Here is a 15,562-nt window from a genome sequence, read left to right on the forward strand (position 1 = left end):
TGAAAACAGCCGAAGGAATACCAATGAGTAAAACCAATGAGTAAGAGCACTGTGTATGTATGTGTGTGTGTGTGTGTTTCTCTCTGTCTCTGTGCATGTGTGTGCAGGTTTCAGCAAAGCGGAGCACAGGTTGAAATACTTGTGCACGATTCCTACAGTAATTCATGATTCACGTTGTTAAAGGGATTTCAGGCAGAAGCAGTGCAACTCCAGACTCTCTCACACTCGGAGACTAGCATCGTTACAACAACAACAACACACAATAGTCACACAGTGGATTCTTCTCGCTTAATGACTGGAAATCAAGTGTGTATTTTGTAATTGCTGTCTATTTGTCATGTGTATTCTGCTAATCTTTTTGATGCAAAATGGAGCTACTGATCAGGCAGGACAGACTTTGGAGGAATCTGATATTCAAATGCCATCTCATCCCACAAATCTACCATAGAATCTGAATGTCAGAATTCAGCTTCACATTACAAAGAGGAGGAGCTAGGATGATATTTCATCCATTCATTCATTTCCCATTGAATTCAATGAGCACTTGCCTCGCCTTAGGGTGGTGAAAATTTTGGGGCTGTGCAGATGGCCAACGGTCTGAGCAACAGGCAACAAAGAGAGACACAAGATCAAAAAAGAATGTTTCCCGGCACCAAGATGTTCCTATGTAATTAATGCAACAATACCAAGGCAGCTCTTTAGGGAAATACAAAGTCTTCCTCCATACTATCACAGAAACAGACAAGGAGAGCTGTGCTACAAGCTAGTATACAACCTGGCCTTTTACAGCCAGAATAAATCATTGTACAGAGCCAGCTAAGTGCTGTGCATTGTGGAAACAAGACAGTAACAGTAAGGGTGACTTGGTGATTCCTACATTTCCTGCATAATAAGTACATTACATAACACACAATCACCCAGTCAGCCGCTAAATCACTGGTGGGCATTCTAATTAGATTGGTGAGGGAGATACACAATGTCTGTCTCTTCCAATCTCCCTCTCTCCCCGTCTCTCTCTCTCTCTCACACACGTCTATCTCTCTCAAACTCTCTCTGCATGCAAAGACATGCACAGGCACACATGCACACCCAGAGCGTAGGACTGTGAGGAATGTTTCTGATTCGACCTCTCTGTCACATGCTGAATGACATTATTGCCAGAATGCCACAGCAATGTCGTCACTGGATGTTTAAACAGGTGGAGAAAGACACACCTCAGAACCTGTGTGTGTGTGTGTGTGTGTGTGTAAGGGAGGAAGAACGAGGTCTCACCATACAACCACACATGGAGCTGATGTACTGTGTCATGGGACTGGAAAGGTAGCCTTTCCACATCAAACAGGCACTGACGCAGACACTTCACACACAGTCCAAGAAAGGACGTGACTGATTGATTGGAGGGAGGTGAGCTCTAATGACACAATGAGGAAGAGCCGTCTTTAACGCAGACCAACTTTATTGTCCATGATAAAAGGCAACTATGGTTACTATGGGGAAGTAATGAGAAACTATGGGGAAACATGATAATTGACTGTGTGAAAGTCTACACTAAGTGTGGTAAAGTATTATCCCTACACAGACAATACCACTCATCCATCATACTACTACTCAACCCATTTGACTGGCAGGCGTCACCATATTACACACTGCCTCTGTGATTGACCTATATGCATAGAGCAAACTTGATTAGGCTACACCCTTGATACATAAACATTTGATGGTTTGACTTCAACACTTTAAACTCAGTGCATTTCTCTTTCGAGTCTTTCGTATAAAGGCAGTAAAGAACAGGGGAAGGTGCAACATTCTCCCTGACTTTTATCATGGGGCGACATTTATTAGCCACTTCTCCGCTCGGACACCGCGGGCAGTGTTACACAGGGCAACTTTCAGGGCAAAGCTACTAAGCAACTATGCCCAAGGAATCGCCTTACCATTTTTAATCACGTGGGAAAATCTTGCTGAAGAGGCAGAATTTGAATGGATCTTTGACCTTGTGTCTCAGTTAATGGCCTTTTGTTGGGAGAGTTGCCAGTCCCCAAAGGATGTGAAACATATGCACTATTTTGAGGCAATGCAGCTGGGGAGATATAATCAACATTTATGACCAATGGTAGATTTTTTTTTTTGCCCCAATATGTCACCTATTATTTTTTTTTGTCCTGTTTGGCAACACTCATGAAACCAGGCATTGTTCAGAGGCTGTGTGCTCTTCTGATATCAGATCTGCCTGATAAAATAGTTAAAGTGGCTGGCGAATCTTCTGATGTACCAGCCACTGGGGGCTGGTTGACAAAAAAACTTCCTGCCTGGTCATAATCAGGAAAGTCTAACATAAGGATGAGAAATAAGCACTGGCAGTGTTGTAGGATAGTATGGGTGCAGCTGCAAATGCCTCACTTCAAATCAATGTCCTATGACTAAGTTGTGTTGGGTATGGGCCTAACTATGACCTAGCACACGAGGAGGACACTAAAATGAGTCAACTGAATGCTAAACGTCTTACGTAATATGGAATTATATCACATAATATTGAATCGTGACATTGCACTACTGATCATGACTGCAGTTAACTCACGTACAGTAGGCGACTACAACGCATTCTCATCACATTTAGTGACTGGCAAGTCTCCCCAATTCTTGCAATGGGGGCTTTTAGCAAGTCAGCACTGCCTTCAGCCAAGTCTGGTCGACAAATTGTTCACTGTGTAGAGACACACTTCCGAAAACAACCAAGGTTCAGCTATGTTATGTAATGCCAGTGCAAAATCATTCCTTTGCCCTCCTTTCTGTTGATGGATTTAACAGATCCAAAACCCCGACCGAACCTCTCCCCTGCAAAACAACTGAGTTAGGTTTTGTGTGGTTAGGGTAATTGCCAGCAGAAATTCAGGCTTTCCTGGGTGATTTCAGGTGTGTCGAGCACTGAAGGCGTAGTAATGGAGGCCTCGGGCTTGACTGAAACTTACTGTCGCCCAAATGTCACCGTCCTAAACGGGATATCAAACACAATCTCCCGGTCCCTACCCTCTCTTGTCGTCCCGGCTGTCAAAACAAACCAACCTCTTCGGTTAGAAGTCTCAACTGTTTCCAGTGAAAACACACGGTCATTTCGACTACCTTCGAAACCACAACACACAGGCCATATACACAACATTACAACTCTTATCTCTCTTCATGGGACAGGAAACACGATGCAAGTTAGCTTTTTCCATAGCCAGCTATCTTACAACAATTTGATGAAAAAAAACTTACGATGCATTTCCTGCCAAGGTGGGCGAAAAGGCATTCATTCTCCTGCGGTGTCAGTACTATCGACCCGACATTTACTTGCCGCCGTTGCGGCGGGTGTCCACTCATTATTGGCGATCAATTTAAAAAGTATGCACCGACTCTAACGCGTTATATGAAATCCAAAAAAGATAAATAAACAATCCCTCGGTCATCCGTGGCCTTCCGCCGACCCCTCTCACCGGTTCAGTTTAAGCCGGGGGTCTGCAAGGCTGTGGTGTCAAAATAACTATGGGATTTGGGAATACAATGCGACGTCCCGCTCCTCTTTAAAATAACTTCAAAATTGCAGCGACGGTGTGAAGACGGAAAACGGTAAAACTTTCCTGGGAAGTCCGGCCGCCAGAGAGCTGGGAGCCAGTTCCATCCAACATGGCAGTGTGCGGACGAGTCCAATGCGTCGGGATAGGGGGTCCACACGTTTCCCGTGCTGTCTCAGATAACCAGCAAGAGAAAACCGTGACACAATAAACGGTGAGGCTGTCTTATTTTGTCACTTTCTGTACAAAAAAAGTATATCTTGGTAAATGCCTGCTGAAGAAATTGTCGTTTAAAAGATTGCATTATTCAACACACTTCTGTGGACATGGTACGGTCCTGTCCGCCCGTGGCTTTTATGACAGGAATGTGTGCGAGAGCAGAATGGGGAGGAGATAAGAAAAAAAAGGTGCAAGTTGCCAAGATAATGTTATAATGCTCTTCACCCATGAGAGGAACTGAACTGAGATGAAATTCAAATCAGCCGGGTCTATGCCTGCACTTTCAAATAGACATTTAAGGCTGAACATAAGGGAACCAAAGGAGATATGATGTGTTTTTTTCTTCTTTTAATGCCAATAGTGATAGCCTACTTAATTGATCCCATTGACCCTCCCCCAAAAGAGGTCAGAGGAGAGGTTCAGATACAGATTCAGTGACTTGGTCAAGGACATTTCAGCAGGAAGGATGTTTTCCAATACAGGACTTGAACCCAGATTATCAGGCCACTAGTCCACATCAGTTGTTATTGTGGGACCTATAATTTCCCCGTGGGTTAACATTGTCTGGGAGATACATGAAATGGGTGATCCTCCTGAACTGTAAAAGCTTTTGGGATGATTTAAGGGTCTTTTATTGTAATAAACTACAAATAGCCTATATAAATAAAGTCAAGTAAAATTAAGACTGCTCCAGTTACTATACATAGCCTTGGGGGGAAAGTGTGTGCACAAGACATGTCTGAAATTGCTTCAAAGTGTACATTTCAGTATTTTTTTTTCACAATCTTTGGCAGTTTGACTCCGTAAACAACATGACACACCCCTAGTCCCTGCTGTGCATCATAATGTTAAACTATTACAAACTGTAGAGTAAGGACCATCTTCTACCCTTAAAATCCCATTAAATAGCACTCAGCAATTAAGCAGATGTATTTAGAACCTAAGTAGCCTTGCACAAGGGCAGCATACATGCTTCATACATATTTTAATAATATGCCTCGGGGTGTGTGTAATAGTCTACATGCATGCAATATGCTCAGTCAGGCTCGTGCACTGCTGTTGTGTGCAGGATGGCCGTCTTTCAGAATGGATGAGAAGAGAGGGCATCCCCTTGTTATAGATACAATGCAGAATTTAGTTTGCTGTACACACTTTAGGTATCGTCTATTCGCATAGATTCTTGAAGAGCTTCACTTGTGCATGGAAAATGTGCTTTTTGCAACTTTCAACTTAACAGTTAAACCTCAAATTATAGATCTGTTTTACTCTGTTATATTCATACAGTTGGCATGTAAACACACCCTGAACTACTTTAAACATGTAGAACTCATGTTTAGCTGTCACATGCTGTTACTCCTAATATCAAGAGTCTGTCAGTTTACAGCTGAGTGAAAGCAATGTGTAATCACTGCAGGCTTTTATATTATGCTGTCAGCTGCCAAATAATGAAAACACAGTCCATTAGACTGGTGTGAAATGTCACCTCATGCTAAATTATTCAAGCACAAATTTCAGTGAAACTATAGCCAAGTTGTCAGTCATTTTGAACTAGAGAGGCTTCTTTTGGACTTTCATAAAACATTTCTCTGCCTCCCTTCCCCCCATTACACAATACTTGTTTTTGATAATGAGAAAAGGCCTTCATTGTTTCGCTTGGGTCCTGATCACAGAGATTCCTGTGTGTGTGTGCGCATGTGTGTGTGTGTGTGTGTGTGTGTGTGTGTGTGTGTGTGTGTTTGTGTTTGTTTTTGTGTGTGTGTGTGTGTGTGTGTGTGTGTGTGTGTGTGTGTGTGTGTGACAGAACCTCGGGCCATTCCTCCTCTCTAGGAGGGTCAATATGGGGGTAGAGAAAGTTCCCATGAGGCCTCTCTAGAAACCTGACAGTGATGACAGCCTCAGAAAATGTCACTGGTAACACCTGTTGTGAATGACACAGCATATTAACCCCACGCATATTCATATGAAAGAAAAATAGTCTATACACGCTTCTCATTTCTTCTCCTGCAAAGCTGCTTCAGTCAGTTGGCAGTTTAAAAATGAATGAATATGGATGGCAGCCCCCTTCTCAATGCGTCGTAATAAAATATATTGCCCTTGTTAAAAATACAACTGTCATTTACTTGCGCATTTAAATTCTAAGTATATTTGCATTATTTTCTTGAACAGTTTTTTTAGAAGCTTCGTTAACCCATGATAACTAAAAACTAGGTCAGTCTTTCTCCAGTGTGTAGCAACTTTACAAATGTAACAAACATTTTACAGCCTAAAATAATTATATATTCTTTTCAACATTTAACTGTCAAGTGTTTATGTATCAAAGTTCTGACATGGGAAAAATAACAGAAGAATTAAGGGAGAATATCATGAAATAGCTTCCTACTATCCTTGAGTAAATCACTCATTGTTTTTTGTGAAATCTAATCATCTATATTTTGAAATGTTTACAAAGCCTTAATTTGAACACAAAGTCAGTGTGTACTGGACATGCTCTTTTACATAGTTTTTCAGGGTGCTTGCTCTCCTTCAGCAGAGTTTCTGCCGTCTAGTCAAACTTGAAATACTCGACTAACAGGCAGAAAAACACCTCGGGAAACTCTGCACTCCACCTGATTTCACTGGTTCCTCTTACTTAAGCCTTGATCTAGAATGTTATGGAAGAGTAATAATGACTCATCCCGGATCAGTAGGAATACTTCTCTTTCTCCATGCAGGGAAACTGAACAGATTGGCAAGCTGGAACAGTGAATAAGAGAAAGAAGGGGGGCAGGGAGCAAGAGAGAAAACAGAAGGAGAGAGAGAGCTGGCAACAGAGAAGAAAGGGATATAGAAAGCGAGAACGAGAATGAGTTGGAGAAACAGCGACAGAGAGAGCGTGAGAGAGCACATTGGAAAGAGAGACAGACATGTAGAGAAGAGAAAAAGAGATATATGCCCTGCTGCCAAATATTGGTTAGAGAAATAGATCTTTGGCCGCTGTGTCTCACTTCTGTAGTTGTTTTCCAAAAAACTTGCCTGCTGTTTCACTACTCCAAGTTTATCAGTGATGGGAAAGAACAGAGTTGATGATGATGTTGATGACGATGGTGATGATGATATGATGATGATGGTGATAATGACGATGATGCCGATGGCCACACAATTATGATACTGATGATTACCATGACAAAAAATGCTAACAATGCTAACAACGCTAACAACTAATAACAACCAGTTTCCCTTACATTACAGTGGCTGAATGTGAATTTGCTTGTTGCTAAAGGTCAACAATAGATTCAGTTCCTTTTGGTTTCTGAGACTAAATCCCATCAATGATGCTACACTACATTACTCTGTGGTTGTTGTGGTGTAGATGCTCTCATATTTACCCAATGCATAAAAGGTCCCCAGTTTGAAACCTAACACAAGTGTCTTCCCAAACTCCCCAAAGACCTTAATAAAGTAAGTAAGTATGTATGTTTGTATGTATGCATGCATCCATCCATCCAAGCATGTTTGGTTTGCTGTGTTCTGAGCAAGATACAGATGCTCTATTCATACAAATTCCATGATACTGACAACTAATACTGCTTGGTATGCACGTACTGACACAATTACTACCGAATTGAATTAAGAGCAGACACTGTTGCTTGTGTGAGACACAATTGCCGGGAAGTATATCCTATTTGTGTGTGAGCATGAGTTTATTTCTCCATTGCTGTGTATACGTATGTTTATGTACTGTATGCCTGTGTGTCTGTTTGTAAATGTTTTATGTATGTTTGTGCACATGCAGATATGTGAATGTGACAAAAATCTGTGTGTTACCCGGATGTTAGAGTTGGAGGAGGTTGAATGTGTGTTATTGGGGTTATCTAGTGCACTCAACTTGTGGTGAAACATTTCTTTGACCCACTTTCCACCACAACAGAAAATTGAGGTTATGAGAGTAGAAGGGAAAAGGACAACATGAATATTATATTCTGGATTCAGGAAGAAGACATCCCCTACAGGCCAGTATATGAATATTTGATAGAGTTGGCCTTTCCCCATTTCTTCAGCATGTTCTACAATTTGGGATTTGTGAATATCATGAAGTTGTCACCTGAACAGAAATATATTTATATAACAGGCAAGTAATGTGGTGGTGCAGTGTAGCAAGGGTGGCATTTTGGCTTGGTGGTTAAGAGAGAGCGTGCTGGAAGGTCACAGGTTTAATCCCTGCTGCAGCCTTGCATATTGCCAAGACAGTGAAGCACTACCTGCTTACTCAGTGTAAGTCACTCTGGATATGAGCATGATAATTCCCTTATAGCACGGCCTTGCTTTACATGATGCTGTAGTAACTGTTGAGGTAAGTTAGTCACCTTTTTTGTTTCTCCTGTTTTTCGCCGTGGTCATCACGAGGCAAATTCAGGTCAGTCAGTCAGTCAGTCAGTGAGTCAGGGACGCTTTAGTGAGATGATGTGCTTCGTGAAACTGTGAGATGCAAAGTTTCCCATACAGAGGCACAAAATCAAGCTGGTCAGTGTATAGAAATTGATCTAAATTGATCTCTGATGTGCGCATCACTTCATGTCTGTCATGTGGAGATGCGCAGACAGCAGACCAGTAGCACTGAACTCAATCTACAGAGTCTCCTGCTGTGAAAACAAAAGTGAATCTTAACTTTCCACAATTTGCTCCAAACTCGCCTGTGTGAGTAACAGAATTTGTAGACAGTAACACGTCTTCTGCTGCCCTACAAACTTTAACGGTAGGTAAGATTATTACCTTGTGGTATTTAAGTAACGTTATGGAATTAGGTAATTTAACCGTGTCGCCGTACTTTAGCGCATAGAATTGAACACACGCACCATGGGCCTGTACAGGATCTGTGCTTGTTTATTCTCATATACTGTATGTACCCTACTTTGAAGAAAACTTATCTGTCAGTTGGAAACCATTCTATAAAGCGGTAATATCCTGTGATACTACTGTTATAACCATAATCACAATGAAAAAACACACACACACTCACAGAAACACACTCATGGGTATTATTTCTAGAAATTGCAGTGGCAACCTCTGCATAACTCCTCTTCAACCTGCATTAGCTCTATACTGTTTACACTCCTGATTACAGTGAAAGATAATAATTAAAAGTGATCACTAGGAGACAGAGTGTTACTGTTACAGCTGCTTCTAAATATCTAATAAGACCTGTGTCATGTATACAGCACAGGAATACACAAAGCGCAAATCATAATAATAACCTGTATTTGTACAGCACCTTTCATACACAACATGCAGCTCAAAGTGCGTTACATCAGTTGAAGGCAAACAGATTAAAAAAGGACAAGCAAAAGGCATTGCATTAACAGAATCACATCAATTCAATCAAGTAAAAATAGAAAGATAGGAATATGCAAATATTTAGAGAAATAAAGGTAAAATAAAGATAATAAAAAAAAAGACAAAATAAAAACTTTATGCTTACCCAACCCAGTCTCTTCACTCTGCATACAAATGGGTAAACATCCAGAAACATCCAGAGAAATATACTTGAATAACCTTAAAAGTCACAACAAGTTCAAATATATATATATGTTTGCTCCTTTTAAGAAGCTTTTCTTCAGTGGAGTGCAGGATGAGTATTTGGCTGATACACAAAACATGATAAAATATTATTGCAAGCTTAGCCATTGTGAAATAAGCATGGTTTTATTTTAGCCTATATTACAGAAGATCAGAGAATCAAATAGCCAATTAAACAAATTTATTAGGGTTATAAAGTCAAGTTTAGCAGTGTTACAGTCCCATAAAGTCACTTTGTTGTTTGTAGGAGTCCATATGAAGAGATTAAAGAAAAGCCTCATATTGTCAAATCAACCACTATTGGTCTGGTGCATCACAAGCACAGTATTACAGTCACTGAAATTCACTTTATAGGTATCAAATACACAAATATCACTCAAGGAATGTGGGAATATTTGGTTTCTCACAAGCACAAACACTGTGGAAATTCACTTTGTAGCCACACAAATATCATCAATATTCAATATATCAATATTTAGTTACTCACAAGCAGGAGCAGTATTTATTTAAGATGAAGAAATGGTACATTAAATGCCCCACACTGTTGGATGGACCAGTGTTGGTCAAGTGATCCACAAGCAGAGTGATATCAACAATGAAGCGGTATTGGTCGCATCACCTGTTGGTGTCTCACCTCAGACCTGCTTGCCATGGGTGACCTTGCCAGTAGTTTTACTACAGACAACATGGCTGCGATGATCACAGACACACACAGGACCCCCCCCCCCCTGGTCCCGTCTCCAGTCCCGAGGGGGGTGAAGACTGGACCATCAGACTATTCTGCCCCCAAAGCCAGCTGCTGGTATAGTGCTGAGGTCAGTATATCTGTCAAATATTGAGAGGCAATGGCATTATTGGCACCAATCCTGGCTTCGCTGCACTGGATCCCTGTCCATTTTAGGATTAAACTCAAAATTCTTCTGCTAATTGTCTTCAAAGCGCTGCATGGTCTCGCCCCTGGCTATATTTCAGAACATCTGACCCCCACACCGCTGTTAGGTCAGGTCGCATTGCCGCATATCAGGTATGTATTGGATCTTGGACCACACACACACACATGCATACACACACACACACACACACACCATTCACACATACTGAGATGGTAAGTTTGAGGGTAATTAATAGTATCACAGTCAAATCCTTTAATGCCAAAAGAACTGAGATAAACGATTATGTAGCAGCATAAATAAACTGAACAAAAATATAAACGCAACACTTGTTTTTGCTCCCATTTTTCATGAGTTGAAATAAAAGATCTAAGACTTTTTCTATGCACACAAACGGCTTATTTCTCTCAAATTTTGTTCACAAATTTGTTTAAATCCATGTTAGTGAGCACTTCTCCTTTGCCAAGATGCAGCATGATAATGCACAGCCCCATGTTGCAAGGATCTGTACACAATTCCTGCATGGCCTGCATACTCACCAGACATGTCACCCATTGAGCATGTTTGGGATGCTCTGGATCGGCATGTACGACAGCGTGTTCCAATTCCTGCCAATATCCAGCAACTTGGCACAGCCATTGAAGAGGAGTGGACCAACACTCCACAGGCCACAATCAACAACTGGATCAACTCTATGTGAAGGAGATGTGTCGCACTGCATGAGGCAAATGGTGGTCACACCAGATACTGACTGGTTTTCAAAAAATATGCATATCTGTAGCCCTATGTGAGATCCATAGTTCAGTGCCTAATAAATGTCTTTTTTCAAGATAAAACTGCACATTTTAGAGTGGCCTTTTATTGTGACCAGCCCAAGGCACACCTGTGCAATAATCATGCTGTTTAATCAGCATCTTGATATGCCACACCTGTCAGGTGGATGGATTATCTTGGCATTGTGTGCATAGAAAAAGTCTTAGATCTTTTATTTCAACTTGTGAAAAATGGGAGCAAAAACAAAAGTGTTGTGTTTATATTTTTGTTCAGTATACATAGATAGAATGATAGAACGATAAAACAAGATAGATAGATAGATAGATAGATAGATAGATAGATAGATAGATAGATAGATAGAGAAAGAGATAGAAAGATATTAGTGAAACCACAGTCATACATAGAACACCATCTTTCCAGTTTGACCACAAGATGGCAGCATTATACTGAATATTACACCACTGGCTGGCATTGCAGTCAACCCATTGGTCAGCAAATACTGTCTCAAATTATATTTGAATTCCCACTTAAGACCCAAAACAAAATAAACCCATCTTTTGCTATCCTATGCAGTATTGCCTGCATACAACTGCATACAACAAAACAAAACTATATTACTCTGAGGGAGATAAGGGATCAAAACAACAATGGCCAAAGGTCGCTGCCCATCTGGTGGAGTAATTATCAAAGTGTTTCCCCATCCTGATAATGGAGACTGTGTAATAACCATACAGTGTTACATTGCCTTTGTTTAGATAGTAAAAAAGTGACCAGCTACACCCCCTGAGGAATGTATGGAAATCTCTCTGGGCTATTACATCACTGCTTAAACATAGATGGGCCACCTGGGGTTTGATCTACCAGTCAATTGCAGGATGAAAGAAAAAAAAAAAAAAGGATTTTGGATAAGAATATTCTCATCATGCTCAGCTGTTATGCAATCATACTCAGCTTTGCGTGGTTACAAGCTTGACAGACATTCAAATGAATTCCTGTCCTGTTTTGCTCAGCAGCCCTCCTCTTTTTTTCACAGGCTGATCTCTATTATGGTGCATCAACTATGAGCCATGGAATTGAAGGTGAAAAATGTTGGAGACCTGAGTAATTTCCTACTTGAGGTGAAGGATGATTTAAGAACAAATCAGACAGGTATTGAAACATTAATCTCTTTAACATTTTAGTAGTCATGACTTCAACTGTGAAGACTGTGGAGAAGGGCAACAGGCTGCCAAGAGCAACAATTCTCCAACTTCCAAAGCTGTAGCCTCTGTAACAGTTTTTCATTCTAACCAAAGACTGCACCAGCTGATCAGCACATCTTCAACCAGAGAGGAGGAACTAATCAGTGAAGTCACCTGCTGTAGTGTTTGGTTGGAATGAAAACCTGCAGACTCTACGGTCTCAATCAAAGACACTGGATTCTCACATGGTTTTACAGCATTTTCCTTGTCTCCACTGCTAGCTACTAGCTAATTAGCGCCTGACCTTCTGTTATCGTCTCATCTACTTAACATGCTAATTCATTGGAAGTGAGCCAGTGGCCTTCAGGATACGTCCTCAGGTGCGCTGGACCACAAAACACAACTGGAAAGAAAGAGAGGGCAGATCCCATATAAGAAGACTCCTCATCATGCCCATTAATGTTAAAATCAACGTTTTCTGTCTCTTCCTATTGAAGCTGTCATAAACGTTTCTGTATTACGTCAATAAATACAACATTTGTGTCTTGTCCTCTGTCACATATTTTGTTGGTGTTGTTGAGAAACAAATACATGACCATTAAAATCCATTAAAACCCACTGACCTTTAAAATCCTCCACTAAAATGCAACCTGGTTAACTATGGCTAACAAAAGCTGTTTGTTTAGTCCTAAACCGTCTGTACTCACTGGCCAATTGACAGTGACTGCTATAGCTATCTTGAAAATTAGCTGAACCAACCAATGGATTTGCGTTTGGATACCTGCCTTGCACTTAGCCTTGCATGTTTATACTGTATATGGATTGCACAGATATTATCTGCCTGACATTTAACCATCCTTTTTACAGTGAGCGCACTTTTGCAGTCACTGGTCTGTACTACTCTACAGTACAGGTTTTTTTTTTTTTTAAGCTTGTGACAGGAGCTATCCTAAAAGGCTAGTTTTCATCTATAGTCCTGGGCCAGATGTAATTTATTTGCTTGATTTTTCATGTGGTGCTGTATGCTTTTGTGATTGTGTTCATGTACTACCTTGCATCCCAAATTGTCTCATTGATGACAATACAGTTATCTAATCTAATCTAATCTAATCTAATCTAATCTAATCTAATCTAATCTAATCTAATCTCTTCTCATCTCATTTCAGCTGGCCTACAGTGGAGTGCAATTCATGCAGGTTTCTTGTTTTTATGCCTCCAGTACTCAGAAACATACTTTCTCTGGCAACACAGGCATCTTCTGGGAAGAAGCAAGGAAGAGAAAATGATGTACAATTTGCAAGACATATCTGCTCTGCCATCTTGTGGCTGCACCTGAAAATTACATTTGATTACTATCAGATCAGTACCCAATAGATCATATCTGGAGAAGAATTTAGAGCATATCTCTTATTATAAATCCTAAACAAAACTATTTAGTAAACTTTAATTTATAGTTTACTGAGCATAGCCTTTTACAGCACTATCCTGCTTTACAGATGCTGTTACACACATTTCCTCCTGGGAGCTGCCCAGTACAGCCAGTCTTACAATGTTTACTGAGCAGCTTCACTGGAACATTTGAAGGTTAAGTTTCTTGGACAAGAGCACAGTTCCTATAATCGTTGAGGAAGGGAGAGTAACACTCGGTCACTTGTAAAAGTCACTAGCACTGATTACACTCGCCTAGAGAGTATTAGTCATATGCCTGTCTTACCACAGTCTGGAAACAAACTTCAGTTGTGGTGTTTTTTACAGAAAATGTATTCTCAGCTGTGCTATAAAACCATGTGAACCAAGCAAAAGTTTCCAACCTATACTGTATTTAACTGTGAATTCAGGGGTGATTGAAGATCCTTAGAGCAAGAGACTGAACCCCTACCTGCTCACTCATTATAGATGCCAAAAATGTAAATATAAGATATGATCTGACCCCCCTTCTAAGACCACACACACACACACACACACACACACACACACACACACACATGCCACCATCACCACCACCCGCCCCCTGGCAGTTACTGCCCACATCTTATCCCATTCCACCCCCTTAATCCTAACCAGTAGGGTCAAAGGTCATGGTCTCAGTGTTCACACTCTCTCACTAACATGTGAACTAACCATCACCAAATGGCATATGACATTTGTAAGCACATATGACATTTGTTTGACCACACACATAAACACACACACACACACACTCACACACACACACAGGATAAACACAGGTACAATGTATATATCCGATACAAGCTACACTCGCTGGCTTTTAAATGTTATCACCACTTTTTTTTTTACATAACACAGAAAGCCAGTGCTCTTTTCTGTCATTTGAACCTGTAAAGTGGGGCATTTAGTATATATACATTGTGTATTTATATGTGTGGTCAGAGAAACTTCATGTGCCATTTGGAGTTCCGTAGTTCACAGGCAGATGAAAACACGAGGATGCTGACCTTTGACCTTATTCCACTCTCTGAAACACACCAATACATCAGCTAATGTTTGATGGAAGGTTATTGAAGAGTCAGAGCTAGAGAGCCAAACATTTTTGTGAGAAATGGAGTTATTATTGTGATGATTATACAACCCCTCTCTTCCCACCTAGGTGTCAAACTATCCTGTCTGCTAACTGCAGGGCAAGAATGTAAGGATTTTGGGTGCTAGACTGATGGCATGTAACTGAGTATATGTTAGGCATTTAGGTTGCACTCTATATACACAGACACTTTGAAAAGGACACATGGCAGTCGATGGACACGGTTTATCAGACCTGTGACATTCTGGTTATGGGACAATCTCGCTAACCACCAGGCCACCAGGATGCCAGAAGGGAACACTAGAGTTAGACACACAGACAGCCAGGAAGGTGCTGCGCTTAACATAATCAATGAGTTTCGTAACAAAATGGGTGATCCACTCTTTGACGTGCCACCTGCTCTCTCAGAAAACGGTTGCTTGTGTGAAAATAACATGCTATTTTTATTTTTTAACATGCCTTTTGGTGGATGCTTTGATCTAAAGTGCCCAACTCTATGCATGTACAAATGAACGCATTGAACCCACAGACTCGCAGCCAAAAACCCATTATAGAATGCTACTGACATTATTAGCTATCTTAAGTCCTTAATTTCCTTACCTTTCCTTTCCTAGCTGTTTGTTGAACCCTACAATTGTCCAGTAACAGTCTTACCCAGGGAGACTTTAGTCAGAAACTCTCTTAATCATCATATAATTTCTAGCAGCCTTGCTCCTGCTCCCCAGTGTCTTAACCAGTGCATGAAACTAACTTATTTTCCAAGCTGGTCACAGTGGCAAGTGTCATGGCACAGTGGCAGAATTTTACCAGCCAATTTAAGTTTGTAGCAGCCAAAGCAGTTTGAGTCTGATTGAG

At 40.8% G+C, this 15,562-nt stretch overlaps 1 protein-coding gene across 1 annotated transcript in view; it reads right to left on the minus strand.

Annotated features, from left to right (window-relative positions):
- LOC139647153 (actin nucleation-promoting factor WASL-like) overlaps window positions 1-3,621 on the minus strand; it is a 34,762-nt gene extending 31,141 nt beyond the window's left edge. Inside the window, 1 exon segment of the mRNA XM_071523006.1 lies at window positions 3,256-3,621. Within this exon segment, the coding sequence (XP_071379107.1) occupies window positions 3,256-3,360 (105 nt within the window). The 5' untranslated portion in view covers window positions 3,361-3,621.
- Window positions 3,622-15,562: the final 11,941 nt, after the last annotated feature.

The sequence above is a fragment of the Centroberyx affinis genome, unplaced genomic scaffold, assembly GCF_046629955.1.
Source record: "Centroberyx affinis isolate AG114_WGS23_722 - 3 ecotype Tasmania unplaced genomic scaffold, CSIRO-AGI_Caff_v1 ptg001053l_1, whole genome shotgun sequence".
NCBI lineage: Eukaryota > Metazoa > Chordata > Actinopteri > Beryciformes > Berycidae > Centroberyx > Centroberyx affinis.